Raw genomic sequence first — 26,932 nt, 5'->3', positions numbered from 1 at the left:
CCTGATATGTGTATATGTTAGCATAGAGATCTTACAGTGCCCTTTGCTGGCGACGGTGAAGGGAAGAGTCAACTGACTGTGTAACCTATAGAGAGAAAGTAATGCTAAATATTAACCCTAACCCAATAACCACCAAACCGGCCAATCCGAGGAATGGCTCGGGGAATGGATCGAGTCTAGAGGATACCGAGAAGACATCATATTGGCCACCAAATATAGCAGCGATTCTCGATCTGTTGACCACAACATCATCCGTTCTAATTGCGGCTGAAATGGCACCAAATCCATGAAGCTCTCTCTGGAGCTCGCTTTAAAGCGACTTAAGATTTCCTACGTCGATATTCTTTGTGTCAACTACTGGGATTATGCGACGCCGTCTGTAGAGGATGTCATACAATCTCTAAACGATCTTATCATAGCTGGGAAGGTGTATTATCTTGGTATATCTGGCGCTCTGGCGTGCATTGTTACGACAGCCAACCAGTATGCTAATATGTCAGGCCTGTACAGGCCCCTTTGTCATCTACCAAGGAATGTGGAATGCTGCACTACGTGGCTTTGAGAGGGATATAGCAGCTGCTCAAGATGTGATGCCGACCAGGATTCTTGGAAATTTCGATTGAATACAAAAACTTGGGTCTCTTGATAAGCAATGATATTAGCAATAGATATATTTAGATAGTTCTATCTAAAGCCTCTGTTCTCATCACATTTCACATCGAGGCTGATCTGCGACTCCCTACAGAGCTGGAGAATCTGCAAAGCATGATGCGGCCATCGCATCTGGGTACCGCTTCCCTAAAACCTGTGCATTCTCGCATACGTGCCGGATTGCGCTTTGCTCCTCGGGGGCCAGCTGGATGTGCAAAGCTCGCAAGTTCTCCTCCAGGCGTTCCTGTCGTGTGGTTCCTGGAATGGGGAAAATATCATCTCCATTGGCTAGTAGCCAGCTTAAACAGAGCTGCGATGGTGTCAGGCTCTTCTGCTTGGCGATCTCGGCAATCTTGTCCACAATCTCCAGGTTCTTGGGAAAGTTCTCTTCACTGAACCGCGGGAGGATCTTGCGAAGGTCATTGGGGTCAAAGTCCGCACGCGATCTGATGTTGCCTGATAGGATGCCACGGCCTAGAGGGGAGTATGCAACCACTGCAACCCCAAGCTCCCGCGCCACCTCGAGCAGCTTGAACTGTGGGGACTCAATCTCCAGCGCAAAGGGCGAATACTCCACCTGCACAGCGGAGATGGGGTGCACCTTGTGGGCGCGTCGGAGTGACTCGGCGCTGACTTCACTCAGGCCTAGCAGCTTGATCTTTCCCTCTTCCTTCAGCTCTTTCATCGCCTGCACCGTCTTTTCAATTGGCGTCTTTTGGTCAAGGCGGTGGCAGTAATACAGGTCGATCTGATCGACGCCGAGTCTTTCAAGTGACCGTGTGCATGCGGCTTTGCAATAACCCAACCCGGTGAAGAATCTATGCCCCATGAGCCATCTGCAAGCGTTTTGTTGGCGAACTTGGTGGCGAGGAATATGTCCTTGCGCTTTGCAGGGTTTGCATCAAACCAGCGTCCGATGAGCTCCTCAGAGTCGCCGTACATGTCGGCTGAATCACGATTTAACGACTGGCTACGAGCTTAGAAGGTGGCACTCACCTGTGTCCCAGAACGTTTCGCCGAGCTCGTAGGCCTTGTCGAGCAGAGCCATGCGCTCTGCTTCGGGTTTCACAGGTCCGTAGAAGGCGCTAATTCCCATAAGGCCGAGGCCAATACGGGGAACGCGGGGGCCATTACGGCCAAGCGGGCGCATAGGAAGGGACGGCATTTGAACGTGAAGACCTCTGAAGGTAGAATCAGGTGTGACAATGATGGTCTGCTAACCAGGTGATGTCCGAGAATTAGTAGTGATGCCCGTCGGGACAAGCTATTCCCCTAAGTCCGAAGATGGATAAAAACTGCCTTTTAGCTTGTCGGAATAGGAGATTTCTTATGTCCAAAAGTCTATGACTAAGTATTTTTACTATTAGCCTTTGTTATTTCCTCCAATGACTCTTGCATATCGGACTCTCGGCCTTAGATGTCAAGCGTCCTTTTAATACTCTATCGTCAGAAGAGAACCATATCGCTGCGAGCTGCCAGGATCTGGGTCTTGAACCCAGTTTTCTGGGCGAAGTGTAAGTTTCTCTGTTCCGGAAGCGAGCTAGTGTCAACCACGGCAGTGTGGCCATGTACTTTGAGACCTTGATTGCGTTCCACCTGTTACGTCAACACGACTTGGAAGCCAAGGCCGGCCGAATCGCAACTCTAGCCGAGACCAATGCCTTACTCGCCGCAGTACTTGCCTTCGCGGTCAAGAAAGCTGGGGGCAACGCCGACATTGAGTTTAATATCGGTCCCCGTCTACCTACTGGCTGCTCACACCTCGACATCCTCGCCAGAACGTCGCTGGACTCCGCAGTCGCCGAATGCGAAGACAGGCCCCTCCGGGCCCTACCGCTTTGTTTGCTGCAGGGCTTGATCCTTGGTACTCACTCATTGTTGGTCCAAGGTGTTAGCGGACGGGCGCCGAGGTATCTTGGCATTTGTGTTCTAGAGCGCATACTAGTTCAACCTCCATCTGATTGACGCCGGGTGATCAGCTGGAGCGAGCACTTCATATGCTACCCGCTGGTGCCAAGATGAAGAAAGGCGGCGAGCGTGGTGGGCTATCTGAGACATGGATGTCTTCTCCAGTGTCATAGGGCGGTGTCCGGTCAGCGTTGACTGGTCCCTGAATGAGACTTTCCTTCCAGCTGAAGACGAGCGATGGATCCGATCCGCACCACAGAAAAGCTGCTATCTCAACTATAACATGGCAAATCGCTGGAAAGCCTTGTCCGCCACTGGAAACAAATCACCAAGAGCCTAGCTCACTGTTGTCAATTGCTATGTAAAAAGACGCCCAGCGTATCACCAGCCTGACGGGAGTCGAAAAGCCTAACAGAAAACACGCCGACGACTCAGTCAATCGCCTTGTAGCCCTGATCAACAATCTACACTGCACATCTGTATGCATGCCCGAGGCAGTGAAATATCGCTACCAGTATCTCCATTTCGGCTCGTGGGAGCCCAATCGGATGAGGGCCGCGGCAACTCGGTTACAACATGCTGGTATATACAGCGCCCATTGCATTATACAGCTGGCCAAGCTGATGGTTGATCGGTACTGGGTTTTACAATCTACCAGAAGCTTTTCATCTCCTGACGCTGAACAGCAGCGACCGCCAGATAGTGCCAATAACGATAACAGCTGGTATGTTGTTTATAAAGGTCTGTCGCCAGCCAGTGTCTCGATGGCCCTGGCCCACTATAGTTTCAGTTGAATTTTTAGCGACATGCTACCCGGCAGTCCATCCTTGTCCCTTACTTGTTTGGCGCCAGGGCGATGTTATTACAGCTGAGACTGGCCGAGACTGGCCCTACTATTAGTGAGACTTAGTCGTTAGGCCAGAGCATTGTCAAGACGATGCTACGTAGTGTCGACTTGTGCTAGAACGTCACAATCTGTATAATGATATCTCTCCATTACACAACACCAGGCCAATCAATAATCGTATCATCAAATCCTTGTGGCCTGAACTTATGATTTACTGTGCGAAACATCTTGGAGATATTGGCTAGAGTAGCCTTCTCATCTTCGTTCAGATTATAGGCCGTAAGCCTCATCAGCTCCTCCAACCACAAAGACCAAAGACTTGTCTCCCATCCGCTAATTGAAACGAGACTGGTGCCGTCGCAGCCTGATGAAAGAAGCATTTCAACCATGTGAGAGGAGCTGAAACGTGAATCTGCTGGCTGGTCGTTAAATTTGCCACTGAGAAATTGTTTTCTGAGGGCATGGTATAGAAGGGGCTTGCATTCGCGCTGACAGTCATGAGCTGATGTTGTGAAGCTGGGATGACTCTTAACAAAGTTCAATGCACCTGCTTCGACGGCGAGTAGTAATGCGATAGGTGGACAATTATTCGTATACGAAGGTTTGGACACCTTACTAGAGTTTGATGCCTTTGCAAGTCTCTTAAGTGTAAGGCATGAGCCTCTCCATTCTGATAGAAGTGAAATAAAGGGCGAAAGATGGAACAGGCAGTTGTTACTGTCAGTGGGTCTCTGTTTGTCGGCTTCTGCTCCCCACCAGAGTCCCTCCTCGAAGAGGTCCATGGCCGCGACTTGATTATCCTCACAATACTTCTCGACAGCCATATGTACACCGTATAGTGATAACGCTGTAGCTGGCTCAAATTCCGCGTCTTTTATCTGCAGGCAGTCAAGCTTCCATGAATCCTCATCGCTCAGGAACTCAAAGACTGTTCGGTGCATGAACATGACCTTTGCCTCTATTATGGCACCACCCGAAATTGCACCCTTGGAGGTCGCAAACTCTAATAATCCCCAGCATCGACTCCTCAGCCGACCTTCAAGTTCTTCACATATCTCCAGCTTGTCCTCAGAGTCAAGAGGCTCAATGCACACGGGATGCGCTTTATAGTCATCTACGAGTGCAAGGCCTAGCGCGTATAAGCCTTTCTGGAGGAATGGTGACTTGGTCTTCTGATACGTGTAGCAGATCTTTAGTAATTGAGCTCCTTGTTCTTGATGACGTCTGTGAACCTTGCTGAGCATATGCATGAACATGTCCTTGAGTTCTGGAGGGAGTTCGTCCACGCGACGCCGAATTTCTGAGAGGCGATCATGGTCATCAAAACCTCCACAAATAGACCGACAAGCGAGTATTATCCAGAGCCAGACTCCACAAGACTTATCAACAAGTTCACTCATCAAAGAGGCTGACTCGGTGGGATAGCGTCTCATGTGTCGTTTCATGGAGGGATGGCCTCCAACTTTAAACTCAACATATGTTTGTATGTCGCGTCGAGTGAGGTCTTGCAGCTTCATATGAGGGTACTTTCGGAAGGCAGCGACGCAGGACGGAATAGGTCTACTGGAGACGATGACTTTAGACTGCTTGTGCCGAGCCAGATTACTAATAAAGTTGATACTATCAGTGTACTCCCCAACAAGTTCATCAAGTCCATCGATGAAGAAGCAAACGTGTCCTATTCTGTCACCATTTGCTAAAATGACTTCAAATGCTTGCCGGGTCTCCGCTACCGAAGGTAAGGTGATATCATCATGAGTGGTTAAGTCCTTATCTCGCAGGCTAGACTCTCGTTCAAGTATTTCTTTCCACATATTAGGAAGTGCTTCTTGAATCAGCGACCTGTTCTTATCCAATATCTGGTAAAGTAATGTCCGGGAGAGTCCAGCCTGGCTTTTCTGGAGATCTGTTCCCAGGTTGGAAAAGAAGTAATGACATACGAGCAGTCGGCCTCTGTCAGCCCATTGGGATAACATCTGCGTGGTTTTGTGATGCCCAAAGACAAACTTCATCAGGGTTGACTTTCCGCTTCCAGCCTTCCCAGAAACCCAGTAGATACCGGAGCCGTTGAGAAGCCAAGACGGGAGATCATGCCAGGACTCGTTATCGTTTGAACCTTCGATTGCCCATTGAAGTGTGTCTTGGTGATTCTTGGAGATGCTTTCGGACCTATCGTTTATCATCCTGAACCATAGTGTGTTCAAAATACGATCCTGGCGCATTTCATCGAGATTCTGTTCTGTTGATTGAGCGATTGCTGTGTGGTTTCCTGTCGCTTCCTGGAACAACAAAAGCTTTCTCACATCCCTCTTAATGACCTCGATATCACTCTGGATCATCGAGCGAGCTGTTTCGGGACTTGATGGGGGAACCACTTGATCGAGCTTGGCCGTCAGTTCCGAGAGATCTTGGACTAGGACCTCAAACTTCTCTTTATCCCTGATCACCCAACGTGTCTTTTGGGCAACAGATGTTGTAGCCGTCTGACCTTGTAGTGCCTCGAGCCGTCTCATAAAACTCTTCATCCGCTGCTGACTGAACCTCCAACCAGACTGAGATGGGTCTCTTCTTTGACCGGAAGTTGCATGTTGTAGCGGAAGCGATCCGGTGAATAATTCTGAGGGCATGTCCGAAAAGTCATGCTCAAGACTTATAGAGGCTGAGATTGGGGGCAAGGTTGGTGTCTCAGTTTCATTTTCCAGTCGCAACCCATATCGTTGCTGTAACTGATTCGTATCTGCCAAAATCATTCGAACAGAACTAAGAATACGCAGAACGAGAGTCTGGGTACTCGGTTCATCGAGTCGCACGTCGTGATTAGGTTGAAGAAGTTTAACCCGGTCTGCCCACTGAAGGAGAAGGGCCTTTTCAATATCTAGCTTGATATCGAGGACTTGGTACTGACGGCCCATATGGCGCATATCGACAACGGTATTGAAAACGTCGATGGTATCCTTGAAAGCGCCGATAAGACCAGCGAGGCCTAAGACGCCAAGCGCGAGCCCAGCGACTTCAGCCATTGCGACATGTCCTGGTCCCGGCCTAAGAAGACGAGAACGGCTGGCGGCAGTTTTTTTTAATTTGTTAATAAGACTTTGATCGTTGTGACGCAGATCATCAGGCAACTGTCGTTGAACAGCTTCGGGCATGCGCACGGATGAGGGGTTGAGCTCAGCCTGGCTCGATCACCTGACGTGGCTGCTTATTCTCTCTTGTAACGTCACTTGCTATTCGTCAGTGGACCCATGCATATTTATTTCACGTCATGCAGGCAAGCTGTACATAGATCTATTGTAGATCAATGTCTTAGCAAGAGGCTATCGCGACCTTTCAGAAGTTTTTCGCTATAAGTTCATCGCAAGTGCAGTATCTGGTGCATATATCGCGTTTCAGAGTCAAGCAACTTGGTGTATGCGGCTCAGGTATAGCTCTATACGATGGCTATGGCTATATTTAATAACAGCAGATATGGCGCATGTCTAAAAACAGCCTCATAGAGACATGCAAATCTTCTCAGAAGGATCTAACAATTTCTATCATGCAAGAAGCTGCCTAGATTCTTATCTCGCTATATCAAGCTTGAGCATTGCCTTGTGACTCACTCAGTAGCTTTTGTTGAGGCAGTAAGAAGTCTTCCAGCAGGAGACTACTGCATGTTGCAGTGTTTAGCCTCAAAACTCCAGAACTGTCTTCATTATCATGATTCCACGAACCTCATAAAAAGAACTACTGACAGCTTTCTTAGCGGCAGAGTAGTGCATCAATTACTGAGAGAGCACTAGTTAGAGGCTTAGCCTGTGAACTATTGAATGGAAGCCTGCAGCGGCCATGGTGGTTGACAGCTCAAGTCTACTAGTTCACATGCTAACACGCACTATTGACTGTCTTCAGGTACTGATACGAGTAGCGCGACATGCTCATTTCCCAATCTTCCGTCTTGTTCTGAATGGAATTTTAGCGTAATGATAAAGGACGCTTCCCAGATCTTGAGCTGCTTTCTGGTTTGCCTGTATGTTGTCTCTCATTTTTCTAACTTTCGTCACTCGTTTATACCGCCATGCATTTGAGCATTCTTCAATTCTTGGCCGTTGGCCTAGCTGGTCTTGATGTTGCGGTCGCGGGCCCTTGCAAGCCTCGTTCTTCAGGTGGGTGGTGAGCCTTGTCTACTCGTTCCTTGCTGACAGCATTTGTGTAGCACCCGAGCCTTCTATTGCAACATCAGTAGTAACATCAAGTTTTGCCCTATCGTCCGACACCTCAGCCACTTTTGCCAGCACGACGACCGAAGCAGTCACTTCTGCTGACACAGCGACTGATATAACGACTGAGGTGACTTCGGCAGTCACTGAAACAGAGACTACCAACATCGAGGTAACCACTTCCTTCGATACGACCACTGAGGCTACTACTTTCGCTACCTCAACCGCGACCACCGAAGGAGCTTCTACCACCACAGCAGATACTACAACTGAGGCTGTGACGACTTCAGGCACAATCACTGCTTCATCTGAAATCACCGAGGCTCCTACTACCACTGAAGAGACAACTACTGCTGCCGCCACCACCACCTCCGTTCCTATGTTCCGACTCCTCCCCGCAATCAGCAATTACCAGGGCCAACCCATTCTCTCAAACAGAGCTCATTTCACTCCTCTTCTCTTCAACACCGTGCAAGGCTACACCGACGCTTACTTCACCATCGACGCCACTACCGGCCGCCTCTTGCTTGACGGCACTTTGCCCATCTGTGGCTACTTCCCTGGCGATGGCACCAGCGCATTCACTGTATGCGATGCCAGCGATTTCCCACCCCAGGAGCAGTACCTCACTTGCGAGACACCTACCTCGGGTAGCCAGATTGAATGCACTGTGCCTCTGATAGCATGCAGCCGGCTTGGATGTACTCAGCCTGGCACTCTCTGGGGTACTACATATATTGGTCCCTCGGGAAATGATCTCGGTATTAAAGCGCTTCTCGGCCCTCCTTCGATGCCAGGATACGTTCCTGTCCCATTGATAGTTACTTTTGGCTCGGATTAGATAAATCAAGCTCAGACTCAACCGTTACTCCATATTCTTCTTTTCTTACAAGTCGGACTTCATCAAGTGACTACGGCCTACAGCCATTCGAGAACTTTATATTCCCGAGATCTTCAGGCCGGGTCCTATGCAAGGCTCCTTACCGTCAACCTGATTATCCTGTTTTGCTCAAGAGCCGAGGATATACCTTTGTCTTACAAATAATATGCAGAGAACATAAAACTTTCCTCAGACCGTTGCATCTTCTCTAAACGTTGACCCTAAGGCTCAGATGGTTGTCAAAGTCGACAGTCCCGTAGTAAGGCTCCATACCAGCATTTCCAACGTTGACATACGTGTTCGATTTGAACACACCCTCTTTGGACAGGGCTACAAGCCAGTCTTTGATGTCGCCCTCGAAAATACCGCCCTCTTCGTTGCCAAACTGACTATCTTCAGGACACAAAAGAGAGGTCACTGTGATGCCGGTATCAGCGTTGACACCCTGGTACATTTTCCAGCCGTCTTTGCCAAAGAGACCATCAATGGTAGCGACAGGTCCCCCACCCCATCCAATGGGGACTTGGACGCCCTGCCAGTTTAACCAGAGCATGAGTTCCTGCACATTGCTGGAGGTTGAGTCTCCCTTTGTATCGCAGGTCATGAAGTCGTACACAACATTTCCTGGGAGGCGAGTCAGCATGAATATCTACATATTCCGCACGGAGAGGGTGCGGTATAGTGATTACATACCTTTATAGTCAGTAGTCTTACTAGTGGTCCACTCATACTTAGAAGGGATGCTCTTGATATCATTAAGCCTTGTTTCCAGACCCTGGGTAAGACCGATAAAGTCGTAGCCCTTGACGAGGTTCGTGCCGACATTAGGATCAATATCCCATAGGACGCTCCAGTGAATGGTCTGGTTATCGCCAGAACCTTCGTAGTCGTAGTAGCCGACGCAGGAAGAGCCTTCTATGGACTGGTAGTTGTAGTTCATGGAGAAGACAATCCATGGCGTGCCAAACAGGACCTCGGATTCGTTCGGTTTGCCGCAGAACTTCTTGGTAGGCTCCTTGAGAGCAGCCGTGGTGCTTCTCGTTTGTTGCGATGTCGATAAGGAAGCTGTGCTCTGTGGTGCGAGCTCTTGAGGCTGGATATCCCCGGCAGCAATGGCGGGGTCAGTTACTTGGGGTGTTTCAGTCGAGACAGCGGTTTGTGCTTGCCCAGACTTCGCTAATTCTACTGTTGCCGAAATACTGGCAATGATGCTGGAAGCATCCTCTGCTGTTGCGATATAAGGGTCTGTGGAGACATCAAGAACCAAATTGCCATTCTTAGGTCGTCCGTGGTGGCACTTGGAAACCCTTGCACTTTCAACTGCGGCAATAGCCGATAGAATGAGAACGAGCTTGGGGGAGGCACGCATCTTGAAGGTAGTAGAAGTCACTGAATCAAAGCTAGAGATAGGGACAACTTCAATGTCAGAGGAGGAAGAGAGTGTAAAGCTTCTTATAGCCAATACATTCTTCAGTTTCTTGTTTCGAATAGAGGGCAGAGCGCAGTGCAAGATCATTAACTCAAAACCAGCGGAAATTAGGGACATGCCGAGAACGTGCCTAATTTCCGGAGCATCTTTATATTTTTGTTAAAGAAGGAACCCGATATACTGTAACAACGCTTAGATCAAGAGCCACAAGTCCAGTGACACTTAATTTCCATGGCGGCTACATTGGCTACCCGAAAAGCTTGTTAGTTATAGGGCCTCTGGCCTTGAACGGTGGAAGAATCTCGTACAACGAACGGAACAATCACCGGCTATACGCGTATGTCTCAAAGCAGGGGTCGTTTTGTGGGCTTAAGGGACTAACAGGGATGTTTGAAACGACTAGCAAATCTGAGGCTGAACATGAACGGGACGCATTTCTTATGAAAACACGGCGATTGGACTTTAAATGACTGTTCTAGAAAACGACTGTTTGATGTTCGGGGAAGAATACAGATAATGGTAATAAAGTGATACCGAAGTGTACTGTACAATAGATAGCCCTACAATAATGTCTTCATCTGCGTCTTACCCTACAGCGCAATAACTAAAGTCGGCATTCTAATCTAAGTTGGAATATGGTAAGCCTCGAGTTGATTGCGAGCTGGGCCATGTAATTTTGATTAGACTGCCTAATTCATATATACACCAAGCAGTACGACCGCCTTTCAGCTGGCCTTTAATTATATTATCTACAATACAATGCCTATTTAGAAGAGAACAACATCAGCAAGTAGCAGACTGACTATGCATCTATGCGAGACCGAAACCGGCCTTTGTCATGGCATTCTTGGCACTCTGAGCACTAGCAGCAGAAGCAATAGTCTTTCCCTTGAAGCTGCCAAGGAAACCAGTGTCGTCACCAGGGAACGCTCCAGAGCTTCCAAAGGCGTTCATCTGGCACGCACGCCCGAGAGAGGCCTTGCAGGAGCTAGCAGATTCAGCAGTAGGGATAGTGAAGAGACGGCCCTTGGTTCCAGTCTTGAGTGGGTTCTTGACGTTCTGGAACGCGTTTCCTTCAGCGAGGACTTGGCCGTTCTCCTCGATCTCGAAAGCATGATCAAAGACATCGTGGAAATAGTTGTTGACGACGTGGAGGAGGGTGTTGCCAGAGACCTTGGGAGCGCGGCCGGAAACGTGATACATGTAGTTGCCTTTGAAGGTGATCAACTGAAAATTGTTAGTAAATCATCGGTCCAATGTTAAGTCTTTGCTACTTACGTCGCTCTTTCCGAGGAACAGGATGGCCCAGTAATGATAAGTGTTGCAGCTAGCAGACCAGGGGCTTACGCCGTCGATCTTGTTATTTGTAATGGAAACGCGGCCGCTGGCTCCAGTACCAAGAACGATGTGCTGGCGACCGATCAAGGATGTAGTGCAGTGATCAATCCAGATGTTATCAGTGCCATCCAAGGTTATAGCATCGCCACCCCAGACCAGGCTGGGGTTGAGGTCGGTGATATGGATGTTTTGAATGATGACATTCTTGACGCCATTGGCAAGACGAAGACCCTTGCCCTTGATGACACCCTTGGAACCGACACCGATGATGCTCTTGTTTGAGCCCACCATAAGAGGGTTCAGACCAGCCTTGTCATACTTGACCGTAACCTTCTGAGCACCAGGGTTATAGTTGGTGCACCACTGGTTCTTGTTGATAGAAAGCTGACAGTGTGCACCTGTACCCCACGGCGCACATCCAGTTTCAGTGGCAGAGCCCTCAGAGCCCTTGAAGTCAAAGGTTCGCTCAAGATAGACGATACGAGCAGTGTTATCCTTCAGATAGTTGGCGAGTTCCTGGTTGTTCTTGGGACGCACGATCTGACCACCCTTGCCGCCAGTAGTGCTGGAGGCGAATCCTTCGGCTTGAGTAGGCAGAGCGGCGAAGGTGGTAGGTAGGAATGCCACGACGGCGACGAAAACATCGCGTAGACGCATATTGGGCAGGTTGAGTATCAGGATTTACAAACGAATGTGAGAGGAATACCAGATTCCTGATTGATGTATATAAACAGGAAAAACGAGGGACTAGAAAATGAATGAATGAATGAATGATACTGCTTGGGCATGAGCTTGGTCTCTGAGCAGATCCCACAAGATATATAAGGCAACGCGCCTCCTGTTGACTCGTGATGTTGACTCAGTGTTAAGCTGGGTATTCTGGAAATTGCAGTCATCGCGCCGACAACTTGGCCAATTGTTCCGCCAATCTGTAACGCTGGACTGGTAGAATACGAACTGCCCACGGTTAGAATGAGCGGCGTGGTATCTGAAACAGCTACATGGCCCGACTAAGTGGTTCTAGAATGTTAGCTCCTTCGGGTTCATTTCGCATCGTCCAGTTTCAATTTTCTCAGAGCTGTAAAGATCACAAGGCTGAGGGCTTTTGAAAACTTATAAGCCATTGTCGAGCTAAAGAATATTTATTACTGAATATATTTTATATACGATTTGTCCTTGCTGATGTCAGAGATATGACTTTAAACTGAAGAGTTATCTTAATAGTTGTCCCCGAGGCTTAGTGGGTAGGTAAATCAATACGCGTATAGACAATGAGCTAGGGGATGTGGCCTGTTACAGACACCTAAAGCGGCTATTTATTGCTTCCTCCGTCCGTGCCAGTGGATCTCTTACAGATGGGATCCGTTAAAAGTTGCCTTCTGGTTATGATCTCGAAGGATATCCGACACGAGCAGGGACGTAAATCCAACGAGGGAACGATTCAATGAAGACTCATTGATCGCAGTTGGGAAATTTGAGAGTCGGGGTTAAACTCAATAATCTTCTCGACTCCTCAAATGATATTTCAAGTCTGACAGCCGGAGCCAAACTAATGCCAGAGCGCCATTCGAAGTCGAGTCTCGCTTGACAGTAGGTATCAGACACCTCTGAAGGCAGTTCTAGGGTATCTAGAATCTCAGCGAGAACATTTCTCTTTTATCACAGAAGGGTAAGTAAAAAGTTACCTTTTATTTTCTATACCTTTGTACTTTGGGCCTGCAGCTATTCTTAGCCGCCCATTCTTATCACAATGTCGCGGGTCATGAAGCCATGCACCACATTTCCTGACAAGCATCGAGAGTCAGCGTACGTACACGCTCAGAAATCATGTACCGGAGGCACGGCATTATATATATTGCTACTTGGCAGTCTTACTAATAAAGCTCCACCCATGCCTGGAGCTCCGGATTATCACTTCCAATCCGGTATGGAGAACCTGCCTTCTCGTGTCCGAAGGAATGTTAAGCTTGAGGCTTCCCTGAATAGAACCGGTAAATAGAATGCCAATGCTCGTCTATCACCTCGGCACGGTACGAGACATAGTGGGGGTCATACCCCTGTCGATGACCCGGCTAGAACACCCAATCAGGAAGACTTGGAACTTCTGTTAGCACCCAATCAAGGCTTAACCGCTTTCAGATCTCGACGTCCAGTAGATTGAAAGCTGATAGGGTAGAGCACCGAAGATAAGGAACTTTTCATCGCGTGCCTTGGGCGAAATAGGGAAGTGATCTTGTAAGATATGCCAATGATAAGGAACGGCACATCTTGCCGATTTAGAGTCGCATTGAATAGGGGATATCTCGAGACAATGTTAGTCTTCAATGACATAAACGGAAGCTGCGAAATGCGATGACCTTAGTAGTTTGGCAGAGGTTGAGGGATTTAGGTAAGCAAGCAGACTATATTTCCAAAGTCGTCAAAACTACTTTCTATACAAGATTATGTAATAGTACATGTAAAGACATTGAAGATAATATATATAGAAGAACGATGTAACCCCATCTTTCCTGCTGTAGAGCTGTACTTAATCTCTATAGAGGATATAGACTTGGAATTAAAAAATAGAGTTACATGATTAACATGCCCGTTGGGAATGGCTCTAAGTGGTGTTGCGTTGAAGATCCATGGATATCGCTTGAACAAAAGATCTTCGGATATCACGGCAGCGAGAGGCTGTCGCTTTATATCAGACGATCAGATTCGATGCCAAGCGATTTGCGCAGATCAAAGGCGTGATTCTGGGGTACCAATGTCACACTGCTCTATGACAAGAAGTTGATTGGATGAACAGTTCGGCATTGAGAGCTTAGTTTGGGCGCTTCAACGAGTGGACACCCTATCACATTAGCAAGTTGGACACGGAACCTGCCCAATGTGGTAGGTGCCTAGCTATCACGTCACGCTAGTGGCATGTGGCATTCAACAGAGCTATCCACACGACGATCACTCCATAGTTAGTATGAACACCATCTATAGTATCGAGACATGCGTAGAGCCTGGTTTGACTTGTCAAGCTTGGAGATAGCTATGCCCTCCATGATGCCGGTTTTCCGAGAAGTCGTGGATAGGTCAGGCCAACTGGAAACTCAAAGTGTTACTGGAGCAATTCGCCAGGTACCGCCGAGGGGTCTCGAATAACAAGATAACACAATAAAGGCGTCATACACTACGCCAAAGATCGTATTGACAATTATTTCAAGCCTCAGAACGGGGCAACGCTGCGGCCATGAACCTTAACATCCCGCCGAACAAGTGGGCTCAATGTACGAGGATAAACAACATGTTCCCCGCTGCGTTGGCAGGCCGTCAACTCGTATTGGCAACCCCAACAAATATAAATACGCGTGCAGCCTGGCTTTCATTTTCATTTCATCTCATCAACATCTAACCATCTCCTCCATCTTCCCTGAGTTCTCATACTACCAGCAACAATGCTCTTCGCAGTCACTCTCACTCTTGCCGCTGCGGCAGCTGTTTCAGCATCCCCCCTTGAGGCTAGGGCTAAAAAGACTGCCGTTCTCCCCTTGACGCACGTCGTCCATGCCAGCTCTATCAAGGCCATCGTCCAAAAGGGTCAGGCCCGTATTCGCAAAATCAATGATGAGTCCACTGTCCAACTCGATGCCGTTAGCTCTGGCTCTGTCACCAACGAGGATGTTTCGTACGTCGCGCCTGTCGTGATTGGAGGCAAGACCTGGAACCTCATTGTCGATACTGGATGTAAGTTACATATCCCCCAAGCATCGTTTGAACCGCACATTGACTTGATACAGCTTCAAACACTTGGTGTGGTGCTCAGACCTCGTGCGAGCCAACATCTACCGGCAAGTCTACAGGCAACTCTGTCAGCGTCTCCTACGGCTCTGGGTCATTCTCTGGCACCGAGTACAAGGACAAAGTCAGCTTTGGCGGTCTTAGTGTCGCAGCGCAGTCGATTGGTGCTGCGAGCAGTGCTAGCGGCTTCTCAGGTGTAGATGGCATCATCGGCTTCGGTCCTGTTGATCTGACTGAGGACACTGTCTCCAACACCAACACCGTTCCAACCTTCATGGACAACCTCTACAGCCAAGGATCCATCTCGTCTGAGGTGCTTGGCGTCTCCTTCAAGCCAGAGTCTGGCAGCGATGATAGTGACACCAATGGAGAGTTGACCCTTGGTGGTGTCGACAGCTCCAAGTACACCGGGTCCCTCACCTACTTCCCAACTCTTACCAGTGGCCAAGCTTCTCAATACTGGGGCATCTCTGTTTCTGGCTTTACCTACGGATCCACAAGTCTTGGTTCCGGCACCGGCATTGTCGACACTGGCACTACGCTCATCTACGTCCCTACTAGTGTCTACAACAAGTTCCTGTCTGCCGCTGGGGGTTCCACTGATAGCTCAACTGGCCTTGCTGCATTTACCAAGAAGCCTACCTCCAACTTCGGTATCAAGTTTGGGTCTACAACCTACACCCTCACACCCGCTCAGTACCTGGTCCCTACTGCTCAGTATAGCAACTTCGGTCTGAGCTCTGGCAAGTACTACTCCTGGATCGGCGATGGAGGTTCCTCTGGTGTCAACATTATTATTGGACAGAAGTTCCTTGAGAACTATTACTCTGTATACGATACCACTAACTCTCGTATTGGTTTTGCTACAGCTGCTTAAATCAATACTATGGTTCCAGAGACCATTAGCTTCGGAGGAATCTTCCTTCACACGGATGGAGAGGGGGGAGCATGACGTAGTTCTTAGTACATACTGAATTGAAGGAGAGTGTATATGCCCGAGCAGAAATGACATGCCGCAGTTTCACATATCGTATGAGAGTGTAAAAACAACTTGACCCGTGACTATATCTTTACCATGACTTCTACCCGAAAGACCTATATCCAATATTGAAGGAATGTCAACCGAACGAGACCACAGAAGTTCCTAATATAATCATATCTTCAGACAGCCAATGAGATAGCGTCACTATTGAGACCAGCCTCCCAAGAGCCATGATAGAGCTTCCCACGTTCCATGTTAATCGTCCGTTAGTCGCTTGATGCATTTTGGCTGTTTGATAGCCGCATCAAGTTAAATAAGGAGCGGCAAGCTCGGACGACATAGCGGCAGATGTGAAAGTTAAAATAGTTTGGTATAAAAGGACTATCTAGCTTGTCGCAGCGCACGATGTAACTATTAAAGTTTAGTGATATATGTCTACAGTATCTTTACAATGCAACTCTGTATAAACCTGAATTAAAGTTGCTTAAAGTTTAAACTTAAATACCCCTTAATATAGAAAACTCTATTAAACGCTACCTTTCGACAGTTTAAAAAAGAAGACCAGCCCGTTTATATATCAGTTCGAGGTTTATGTTTATCTATAGTTTTTCAATTACATTTCGCCCTGGAAATACTCATCCATGCTTCGCTATAGCCTTATTATAACCCTTCTCCTATTCAGAGTTATACACGCTTCCAAACACTACCATGGACTGCATAGCCATTGTCACCACAGACGATCAACTACTCACCATTCGTTCATAAGTGAAGGTGCATTAAATCGAAGCTCAGATAACGTCTTCGCGAGAATCTCGCACGATCCGCCGATTCTAGTTCCCTCCAGGGCAGATCACCCACAAAAGCCCGTCGGAGTAGACAATAAGAATAACCCTATTCAAACCAACAAGTTCTATGCCAACTTCTTTGCCAACAATCAGGATAATGCGACATGGACTCACCCTTACTCGGTCTGGTGGTCCAATGACACGGTCAAACAAGGTCACGGCTTATCAATCTCTCATACGGACAGGCGCGACTTTATATACGGACCCGGAGATCCCGTAAAGTCTTTTGAAGATCCTGCGTTTCGCCAATCAATCGCTCTTTCGGCGCGAGAATTACAGAATGGAACCGTTTTGACCACGGACTCACTGACTGCATTCTCTGTTAATGTGAATCTTGCACCGAGGAGAGGTGCGAAGCCTCTTATATCGTTCCCTCTCATCCAGGGCATGGCTTTCGTCACCGGGGTCTATAGCAAAGCCACTGTCGTTATTCAATCTCCGAAGCGGTTCTCGAATATTGCCGACCTTCGTCTGAGTGCTGCCGGCTCCGGCCCCTCGGTGTATGGGTGGAATGTCCAATTGGGCGACGGGTCGAGTTGGTTGATCTACCTTACCCCAACCTGCCTCTCTGAGAGACCAGCCCTTCAAATCACTGACAAAGGAACAATCCTGGGTCCGAGGAACTTTACTGGAACAGTGCAAGTTGCCAAGAATCCCGCTGGAGCAGCTGGCATCGACGTTTTTAACAAAGCTGCTGGAGTGTACCCAGTTGGTGCCACCATTTCGGGCACTGTTTCCGGCCGCACTGGGACGTACACCTTGGCCTGGACGAAGAAAGGCCTAGAGCAACGAACATTGCTCATGTTTGGATTGCCACATCACGTTGCGTCATTTAGCGCAGAGACCGCGAGGGGTATTACCAACATCGCGTTAGCCAGCACAACCAAGGGAATGGCCACGGCTGTAGTTGCAAACCAGTTCACTATGGTGGAGTATGAGCTCCCTACAGAGATTGGATTCGATCCATGGTCACCGCGTCTAGGATCGGTGGGCTCTAAGGGCTCCGCAGCAACTGTATCTCGAGATGCCAAAGCGGCGATCATCAAGGCTGCAAAAGTTGAGCTCGCCCGGGATATCACAAAACTTACCAATCTTACATCTAAGTACTATGGTGGAATCGCCTTTTCGGTCTACGCGAGAACATTGTATGCTGTCCATAACATTGCTGGAGACACGTCGCTCACAGCTAGTTCGCTTGCAAAGCTTGAGGCTGCTTTTGACAGGTACGTCAAGAATGAGGAACCAAATCCTCTATGCTACGATACCGTGTGGAAGGGTCTGGTCTCTTCTGCGTCGTATGGCAATAACGGCTCCTCGATCGACTTCGGCAATACATACTACAACGATCACAACTTTCACTATGGCTACTATGTGTATACTGCCGCAATCATTGCCCACTTTGATCCCTCTTGGTTGAACAAGAATGGAGGAGTGAACAAGGTTTGGGTCAATAACCTGATCCGTGACTGGTCCAATCCATCAGCAGAAGACCCTTATTTCCCCTTTTCACGATCCTTCGACTGGTTCCACGGGCACAGCTGGGCCCGGGGTGTCCTCGAGGCACCTGACGGCAAGGATCAAGAATCTTCAGCCGAAGACGCTTTCTCAACCTACGCTATCAAGATGTGGGGTAAGGTAATTGGTGACGCCAATCTTGAAGCCCGTAGCAACCTCCAACTTGCGGTGACAGCACGCAGCCTGCAGTCGTACTTCCTACTGGCAAGCGGTAACACCGTCCAACCAGCCAACTTCATTGGGAACCGCGCGACGGGCATCCTCTGGGATAGAAAGGTCAATCACACGACATACTTTGGCGACGAAATCGCCTACATCCAAGGGATTCACATGCTTCCGATTGTGCCGAGCAGCGCGTATGTCCGCAAACCTTTCTTTGTACGTGAGGAATGGGATCAGTATTTCGCTGGCAACAAGTCTGGATCTCTCAGCACCGGCGGTTTCGCAGGCCATATCTATGCAAATCTCGCGATTGCAGACAAGGCCGGCGCCATTGAGAGTTATGCATTCTTCAAGAAGCAGACTCCTGATAGTCCCTTTCTCAGCGGATCGAGTCTCACTTGGGACCTGGCGTATACGGCCGCGTTGGGAGGAAGTTTGGCATCTAACGTGTCTGCGAATCCAACGCATCTTTTGACCTGACAAATACACTATGGACAGTTACTCACCGGCCGGAAACAACGGTATTATTAGCTTGGGCATGGTTGATTTGCGAAGTGTGCAATTCATAGTCTAGATAATCTTTTGAATAAGTGAGAACCTGAGCCTCTTTTTGTCGCATTACCCGGCAATACTTCTTCTTGTCCTATGGCGCATCATTCGGAATGTCATGCTTTATCGCTGATGTCATGTGACTGATTGGTAAGAGACAAGACGATCTACCCCTCACCTGTGAACAAGTTCACGCTGAACTAGAAATCGGATTTAAACTTAAAACCCGTTATATAAACTCTCTGCAAACATACCTGGTTAAATTCACCCTGCTTTCGATCTTACCTGCCGACCTCTTGAGTCCATCCTGCCAACATGCCCCAACTTCCCGCCCGGCAAGGTGTAGCCATCCGGCTTAAACAGGGCCAGAGTCTCCAAGTCATCAACACGCATGGAAAGCAAGTGGTCGACTTTTGGGCTTTTACCTGGGAAGATGGTCATGAATATCTATCGACCAGTCACACTCGAGCAATGCTTTCAAGCATCTCTTTGCGCAAGGGAGACAAGTTATACAGTTGTCGGCGCAAACCCATCTTGACTCTTGTCGATGACACAACCCCAGGCATCCACGACCTACTCTTCCCCGCTTGCGATGCTGAGCGCTATCGCCAATTGGGTGCTGTGGGGTATCATGGCAGTTGTCACGATAACCTGCACAGAGCCCTGATAGACTTGCCTAGGATCAAGCCCAGAGCCGGTTGGGTCCCAGATCCGTTAAATCTGTTTATGAATGTGGCTGTGGATCATCATGGGGGAATTAATATCCGTGCTCCTACCAGCGACAAGGGCCAATATGTCATCCTGCGAGCCGAGGTCAATCTTGTTGTTGTCATGAGCGCGTGCCCTCAAGATATGGTCAATGTTAACGGTGAGGGGCCTGCTGATTGCGAGTATCGTGTTCTTGAGGAATCTATATAAAGTGTGATATGGAGAAAATGAGAAACGGTTGGCCCCGAGAGGTTCTGCGAAACAGTTTCTCACTTTGTAGCCTTTCAGATTATCTAGATTGTCAATTTTGAAAGCTTCTTAGATACCGAATTCTCCCTCAATAAATGTTCCATGTGGCCCTAAAGCATAGACCTGTGGCATATCGGCACGAGCAATCTCCTTGAAAGTATTGGCGTTTATGGCGACAAGAACGCTATGAGTAGCCTCGCGATTTATGACGATGGTCAGCACGATGCCATCGTCCTCATCTCTAGCTCCTGGACGCTGGATGAAAATAGGTTCGCAAGGCGCACTCTCCCCATTCTCCGGCCACCATTCTTTGAAGGTTCCAGTCTCCCAGTCGCACTTGGTAACGTGACTGAGAAAACTGCAATGCACCGCTTTCAAGCCATTTCCTAAGCGACCAATGGGGACACTGGTACCGGGGGATGGTCCGCCATGGCCCGAGATACCGTAGACATAACGATAGCCATGGACCATCGAAGCGCTCTTGGCGATCCGTGGCAGCTCTAGGAATGTTCCTCCGATAGCAGCCTTGGTTGTGGCCTGCGTGAATGTGGTAGGGTCGACTTTTCCCACGCTTTCAAGCTCGTAGCGTACCAAGACACCGTCTTGGAATGGCGCACTAGGATCTAAGATGTTGCTGAGATGATAGTCGTTGTAAGGAACGCGATCTGAGTATGCACAGAGGTCAATGTGGATATTAACCTCGTTCGTAAGGGGATCCACGTAATCATAGCCATTTACGGAATGGAAGAACATGATGTTATCTGGAAGATGATATGAAGCGATACTAAGATACAGAGTTAGAACTTGTACTATGTATACTTGTGGAGATGTATGGAGTGCAGGCTGGGCTTACTGTTTTCCAGTGCTCTTGTCGAGTACGAAGAATTCGGTAGGAGAGTCAGGCTCATAAACCATTGACTGAAGGAATCCCTTAGTGGTGTCCGACAAGTCCATAGAGATAGGCTAGACAGATGTGAGTGAGGTTGGTCAGGCTGCGGTACAGTAGATTTACTCACGTTGCGAATGAAAATAACATAGTTGCTAGACATGGCCATCGAGTGAACATAGCATGGCCTGCAAGGGATAGGAGTCTTCCACAACAGTTTGCAAGGGTTGGTCTTGAGATCGAGTGCGAAGATCGACAAGACACCAGTCTCAGGGTTGATGAGGTAGTTGTATTCCTCACCTCTATGCCGATCTTTGAGAGTATGGGAGCAGATGCCGAATCCCTCGAGCTCGGGATCAATGGCTGCATAGGTGAGCATGCGTTTGGGTTCGAGCGTTTTTCCATCAACGACCTGGAGCATGTTGAAGTCGGTGGAGACGAGTATCTATCAAACATTAATACCCCGGCAGTCAAGACTAGAAGAGGAATTGTTACCTCTTCTTTCTCCGGTCTCTGTGAGGGTGTGCCTTTGTCGTTAGGATTTCCATTTGTAGGTATATGAAAACCTCTGCGAGGTAGGATGTTGACGTTGAACTCGTCAGGGCCAATGTGGCCCGTTGGGATCCAGACTGATTGTTGTGCACCAAGAAGTGCCGAGCAAGGATCCTGAGCGTCCTTAAGCGGTGTATTTGCATTTAGCCCCGCCATCAAAGTTTGCAAAAAGCCATTCTTCTTGGCTTTTTTAACTACGCCCTCAGCGGTGTAGCGGCTGGTGTAGTAAACGCGGCCGCCTTCCATACGAAATTTATGGAGCATGGCTAACCCGTCGAACCAGTGTTGCGATACTGCATTAGGCTTTGAGCCGTCCTCGGATAGAGGAACGACAAAACGACCGACTCCCATGCTATATAATATGCGTTAGCTGAGGATACAGGGAAACTGATTGCGATACAGGGAGTTTCTCGTGTCCCAGGATCGAGCAACCAATCGAGGGCTGGATTGACGAACCGAATGAAAGTACCATTGACCCAATCAGGCCAAACCCCTGAAGTGTTACACTCTACCTCATTGGGAGTTTCGTCCACTCCCTGAAGGTAAGGCGGCAGGTATTTCAGCTTCTCCTCAGTCACAAAGTAGGGCTGTTCCTTTACTCGAGATGTAGTCGACATGGTGAAGAATGGCGAAAAGTATGATATGAGAATGATTGGTGATTCTCTAGTTAGTAGCTTGCTTTAGTTGTTTTTCATTCTTGTTGATATAAACCTGAACCACTAAGACGAACGAGATTTTATATTCCAACCTTGTGATACGAGGACTAGCTGGGGCATTCTCGGGAGTCGGGACGCCATGATCGAGAGCGCGACAAGTCATGAACTCATTACAGTGTGAGACGGGGCACTCTCGGTAACCTACCCTAGTAATACGAGAATTCAGACTTGTCGACATCAGTTGGCATGAAATAAAGTGAAGAAATCGGCGATCGGAAGTATTGTAACTTCCGAAACCTCCGATGACATAAGGCTTCTTCCACATGGGGTTTACGGACAAGCTATTCCCCATCAAGACATTTTATCGAACAGGAAGTCCAACAATTGGCTAAGCATACGTGTCATTTTAGCCAATTGAAGGTCTGATAAAATTTCGTCCCTCAGCTTTACAATTAGCAAGTTGCCTTGCCGCCTTTCAGTACAAAGGAAGCAGTGCAAGAGGAAGAATGAATCCCCACGTTTTCGACCACAGTTCTAGTCATGAACAAAGAGATGACTTGTCTTTGCTTTTGCAGGCAGCCGAGATGGGAGATCTGGTAACCGTCACCAGGCTGCTGACATCAACGGACAGTCACTATATCGACCTGAACTATCAAGACAAGACCGGCACTACAGCGCTTTCACGTGCTGCAAGGATGGGTCGCACAGAGATTGTGAGATATCTACTCTCGTGGCCTGATATATCCGTAAACTGTGCTGATGAGTTTGGCTGGACACCGTTATCGTGGAGTGCACGGTACGGTGACCATGACGTGGTGCAGCTGCTGCTAGCTCACCCGCACACAGCAGCTGATCTCGCCGATGAGACCGGAATGACGCCTTTGATGTTTGCATCACGTAAAGGACATGCCGAGACTGTGCGCCGTCTGCTTGACTCAAACCGAGTCGACATAAACCTGCGCGATAACGACGGTCGTACTGCATTGTCCCACGCGGCCGAAAATGACTGGGCGTGCGATGCAGTAACAGCACTTCTGCGATATCCCACAGTTGAAGTCGAAGCCAAAGACCATTCTGGATGTTCGCCTCTGTCTTGGGCAGCTCAAGGAACTGCAACGACCAATGTACAGACATTATTGCAGTGCTCTGGCGTAAACCCAGACTCTAGTGATTACGAACAGCGGACACCATTGTACTGGGCCGTAGATTGGGCAGCGGTGGAAGTCGTGGCCTTGCTACTTTGCGACGATAGAGTCAATCCTGAAGCAGCCACTGTTTTTGGGGATACGCCAATTATGTTAGCTGGGGTCACAGGGAAAGAGCACATTTTACATCTACTTCGGGAGAAGGTTAACTTACGGTAAGTCGGGTTCAGAATGGTATTACTTTTAGGATATGATTTTTTTCTTCTATATATAGAATTAAAAGTTAGTTTATTTGCCTGCTTTTAAGTTAGCTATTATAGTTTAGAATTCCTATAAGTATTTAGCAAAGTGTTAAAGGAGCAACTAGCAGTAGCGATTGTCTAGCTTTTTATACATTATTTTAATACTTTATATACTTAAGCTTTATAGCACTGTTACACACGATAATATTTCAGTATAGAAAAATTGCTAATTTATTAAAAAGAGGATAGCGCTAATCCACTATTGAATATATGAATTATATAGTACAGACATAGGAGATAAGATAGCAGCATATAGCACAAAAGGCCATGTAGACATGAAGACAAAGGAAAGAAGGCAGTGACTAAAATAGTTAGAAGCTGGCCATGATATGTGAATATAGGAAACAAAGCTGACAAAAAAGGGATTCGAAGCTATCGCACAAGATATACATAGGAAATTTGTCAATCTTTGAGGTTGCGCCCTAGACAGGGAGAGTTTGGCTGTCAATACACCTCGCTCCATCATTAGAGCTGGCCGCAGGACCTGTTGCAATGAAAATAGGCGAGCCTGCTGTTGGCGCCACAGGGAACTTGAAGATTTGGCCGCTGCTATTTTCGGAGCCATACAGGTTTCCGTCCTGGGAGGCATATACAGCACCCCAGAAGTTTGAACCGGCAACAGCACCATAAGCTTTAACAGTCGTCCAGGTATACGATGTACGACTGAAACGAGACAGAGTCGAGGTTAAGCCAGCGCTATCGCCCATGACTGCATACATATAATCACCACCACCAGGAACAAAAGCCCAGTCGCCTGCAGTAAGGGTAGTAACGGCTGTACCACTCATCAGGATCTTCCCATAGGTTGCTGAACCTGGCATCAGGTCAATGCACCACCAAGCCTTTGCAGACGTAGCAATCCAGTATCGGCCTAGATTATCGATGTCGCCCATGTTGACACTGCGGTCTGAGGTGCGTGTAGCCAAAAGGGTGTAGGAGCCGTCGCCAGCAATGCGGATAACTTGCGTACCAGTAGCATCCTGCAACATGCCGTAAATAAAATTGTCGAACTTATTGTACCCAATAGCGTTGATATTGCCACCGGGTCCGACAAGGGCATTGATGAGAGTGGTTTTTCCAGAAGTGAGATCAACACGGTAGAATGCAGTCTTTTGTATGAGGTAACCGTAAGTGTCGCAATTCAATGCAGGTTGAGAAGCGGCAGAGGATGTTGCCGCAGCTGGCAGAGAACTTGGTGTTGCAATAATCACGGTGGCAGGATCACCAAGCTGACCAGGCAGTTGGGTTGATGTAACTGGGCCGTTGATTGTAGTACCACCATTCGTGGTTATCGTAACAGTGTAGGGGAGAGGATATTGGATGAGGACAGTGCCAGGGCTGCCTAGAGCCGTTGCAGAGACAAAGGCAGTCGTGGCCTTGGTGAGAGTACTGACTGTTTGCGTTGTCGTGATGTTGTAGGGAGCAGGTACTTGAACGATTGCCGTAGCGGGATCTCCTACACTGCTGGGCATCGCTATCGTCGTCACAACCAGAGAAATGGTTGAAACGGTAGTGGTAACAGTGACTGTCGTCGAGGGAGGTAGGTTTATCGAAGTGGGGTCCAAGCCTACGCATCTGGCACCATCACCTGAGAGGTTGAGAATGGTACCGCCCGGGATAGCCGTAGGGTTGGAGGTACTTCCTAGAGTGAACTTCCACGTCTGCCCGAGTGTATTTTCCTGTGCGTATAAAGTGCCGCCTGGGCCAGCCATTACAGCTCCCCAGTCGAGGTTCAAGGTGGTAAGGACGAAGTTGCTGTATGACTGATAGCGCTCCCAAGTCTGTGTTGTAAGTGACCATCGCACAATGTTTGTACGAAGAAGGCCTGACTCAATGACCGAAGCCTGTACAGCATATAGATAGTTTCCTGCGCCGGCTATATAGGCCCAGTCACCAACACCTGAGATAAGGTCGGTAGCAGACGTGCCACTCTTTAGCAGTGTGCTGAATGTTGAGGAAGTAGGGTTAACGTCGATGCACCACCATCTACTTCCGCTCTCAGATACCCAAAGGCGTCCTTGGTTATCGACATCCCCCATATCGATGATAATTGAAGGAATCGTAACCGGTAGGATCTCATAGGCACCATCCTGGGCAACGCGGATGAGACTAGAGCTGAGCCCTTGGATGACCATACCGTAGATATAATTGTCGAGAGTATTATACCCAATGGCATTGATGACACCAGGGCCAATACCATTGGCCACCGTAGAGCGGGTGCCATCGTTGAGATTGACTTGCGTAAGAGTGTTACCCAGTAGATTGGACATAACATATCCACTACCGTCACATGTAAACGGTGGGCCAAAGACAGTCTTTGCGTCCGGGCACCTAGCACCGTCTCCCTGAAGGTTGAGGATAGAACCACCTGGGATAGGAGTAGGATCGGCACTGCTCCCAATAGTAAACCTCCATGTCTGGCCGAGTAAATTCTCCTGTGCCCACAAGGTATTCGGCCCTGCCATAACAGCGCCCCAGACCAGATTTGTAGCAGTGAGAACGAGGTTAGGATATGACTGATAGCGTTCCCATACATAGGTTGTGCGTGACCAGCGGACGATATTTGTACGCAAAAGACCAGATTCAATGACCGAGGCTTGCACGGCATAGAGGTAGTCACCTCCTCCGGGCACGTACGCCCAATCGCCGACGCCAGCAAGAATATCAGTAGCTGATGTGCCGCTGCTAAGAAGCTTGCCAAACGTAGGCGAGGCAGGATTGACATCAATACACCACCACTTCTTGCCATTTTCGGAAACCCAGAAGCGGCCTTGATCATCAACGTCACCCATATCAATCGTGTTGGATGGAATAGTGAGAGGCAATGTTTCGTATGCACCATTCTTAGCGATGCGGATGAGTTGGGACGAAGGACACCCAAGCAGTAGGCCGCAGAGCGCTCCACTGACGAGACCTTGGTTGACCACACCGTAGATGTAGTAATCAAGCTTGTTGAAGCCGATGGCGTTGATGGCACCTGAGGCCCCAGCGACATTGAGAAGGGTACCGCCTGGACCGATACCATTCTTGATAGTGGTACGTTGACCGGTGTTTAGATTGACCTGTGTAAGAGTATTGCCGAGAAGAGTTGACATCGTATAGCCATAGCCATCGCAGTCGAACGTGGGACCGAAAGAAGCCTGCGGCATCTTACTGCTAGTGCTTGAAGAAGTGGACTTGATGGCAGAACTGCTGATCTGAGGGGCCATAGTTGTCGTTGTCAGTGTCGAGCTGACAGGAGTGGGGAATTGGATGAGAACAGTTCCCGGACTACCTGGTGCTGTAGCAGGCACAAAGCTAGTTATGACCTGGTTGATGGTGGCAACTGTTTGGGTAGATGTGACGTTATAAG

General features: G+C 48.5%; 11 protein-coding genes across 11 annotated transcripts in view; 5 read left to right on the top strand and 6 right to left on the bottom strand.

Moving 5' to 3' along the window:
- Positions 1-739: 739 nt before the first annotated feature.
- Positions 740-1,816, bottom strand: FTJAE_9962 (aldo-keto reductase yakc; the record flags this gene model as incomplete). The annotated part of the gene is made up of 3 exons (XM_037356937.1): positions 740-1,399; positions 1,453-1,598; positions 1,648-1,816. 3 exons carry the CDS (start codon positions 1,814-1,816, stop codon positions 740-742), a joined length of 975 nt encoding a protein of 324 aa, XP_037202984.1.
- A 1,739-nt stretch (positions 1,817-3,555) lies between these two features.
- On the bottom strand, positions 3,556-6,426 carry FTJAE_9961 (uncharacterized protein; the record flags this gene model as incomplete). Its single annotated transcript, XM_037356936.1, has 1 exon — positions 3,556-6,426. One exon carries the CDS (start codon positions 6,424-6,426, stop codon positions 3,556-3,558), a length of 2,871 nt encoding a protein of 956 aa, XP_037202983.1.
- Positions 6,427-7,463: 1,037 nt separating this feature from the next.
- FTJAE_9960 (activator of stress 1) lies at positions 7,464-8,446 on the top strand (the record flags this gene model as incomplete). Its single annotated transcript, XM_037356935.1, has 2 exons — positions 7,464-7,551; positions 7,602-8,446. 2 exons carry the CDS (start codon positions 7,464-7,466, stop codon positions 8,444-8,446), a joined length of 933 nt encoding a protein of 310 aa, XP_037202982.1.
- Positions 8,447-8,693: 247 nt separating this feature from the next.
- Positions 8,694-9,854, bottom strand: FTJAE_9959 (xyloglucan-specific endo-beta-1 4-glucanase A; the record flags this gene model as incomplete). The annotated part of the gene is made up of 2 exons (XM_037356933.1): positions 8,694-9,109; positions 9,179-9,854. 2 exons carry the CDS (start codon positions 9,852-9,854, stop codon positions 8,694-8,696), a joined length of 1,092 nt encoding a protein of 363 aa, XP_037202981.1.
- Positions 9,855-10,724: 870 nt separating this feature from the next.
- On the bottom strand, positions 10,725-11,909 carry FTJAE_9958 (pectin lyase precursor; the record flags this gene model as incomplete). The annotated part of the gene is made up of 2 exons (XM_037356932.1): positions 10,725-11,141; positions 11,193-11,909. The coding sequence occupies 2 exons, from the start codon at positions 11,907-11,909 to the stop codon at positions 10,725-10,727; spliced, it is 1,134 nt and encodes a 377-aa protein (XP_037202980.1).
- A 2,777-nt stretch (positions 11,910-14,686) lies between these two features.
- Positions 14,687-15,906, top strand: FTJAE_9957 (uncharacterized protein; the record flags this gene model as incomplete). The annotated part of the gene is made up of 2 exons (XM_037356931.1): positions 14,687-14,975; positions 15,029-15,906. The coding sequence occupies 2 exons, from the start codon at positions 14,687-14,689 to the stop codon at positions 15,904-15,906; spliced, it is 1,167 nt and encodes a 388-aa protein (XP_037202979.1).
- A 746-nt stretch (positions 15,907-16,652) lies between these two features.
- FTJAE_9956 (glycosyl hydrolase family 81) lies at positions 16,653-19,013 on the top strand (the record flags this gene model as incomplete). Its single annotated transcript, XM_037356930.1, has 1 exon — positions 16,653-19,013. The coding sequence occupies one exon, from the start codon at positions 16,653-16,655 to the stop codon at positions 19,011-19,013; it is 2,361 nt and encodes a 786-aa protein (XP_037202978.1).
- Positions 19,014-19,397: 384 nt separating this feature from the next.
- FTJAE_9955 (polysaccharide deacetylase family) lies at positions 19,398-20,000 on the top strand (the record flags this gene model as incomplete). The annotated part of the gene is made up of 1 exon (XM_037356929.1): positions 19,398-20,000. One exon carries the CDS (start codon positions 19,398-19,400, stop codon positions 19,998-20,000), a length of 603 nt encoding a protein of 200 aa, XP_037202977.1.
- A 108-nt stretch (positions 20,001-20,108) lies between these two features.
- FTJAE_9954 (retinal pigment epithelial membrane family) lies at positions 20,109-22,094 on the bottom strand (the record flags this gene model as incomplete). Its single annotated transcript, XM_037356928.1, has 5 exons — positions 20,109-20,823; positions 20,893-21,002; positions 21,056-21,370; positions 21,421-21,829; positions 21,934-22,094. 5 exons carry the CDS (start codon positions 22,092-22,094, stop codon positions 20,109-20,111), a joined length of 1,710 nt encoding a protein of 569 aa, XP_037202976.1.
- A 623-nt stretch (positions 22,095-22,717) lies between these two features.
- On the top strand, positions 22,718-23,497 carry FTJAE_9953 (ankyrin protein unc44; the record flags this gene model as incomplete). Its single annotated transcript, XM_037356927.1, has 1 exon — positions 22,718-23,497. The coding sequence occupies one exon, from the start codon at positions 22,718-22,720 to the stop codon at positions 23,495-23,497; it is 780 nt and encodes a 259-aa protein (XP_037202975.1).
- A 505-nt stretch (positions 23,498-24,002) lies between these two features.
- Positions 24,003-26,932, bottom strand: part of FTJAE_9952 (uncharacterized protein) — a gene marked incomplete at both ends in the record, with an annotated part of 19,939 nt that continues 17,009 nt past the window's right edge. Inside the window, one exon of the mRNA XM_037356926.1 lies at positions 24,003-26,932. This exon is cut by the window's right edge and continues 58 nt beyond it. Within this exon, the coding sequence (XP_037202974.1) occupies positions 24,003-26,932 (2,930 nt within the window).

This window comes from Fusarium tjaetaba, assembly GCF_013396195.1.
Source record: "Fusarium tjaetaba strain NRRL 66243 chromosome Unknown NRRL66243_c0000228, whole genome shotgun sequence".
NCBI lineage: Eukaryota > Fungi > Ascomycota > Sordariomycetes > Hypocreales > Nectriaceae > Fusarium > Fusarium tjaetaba.
This window is presented reverse-complemented; position numbering and strand designations above follow the sequence as displayed.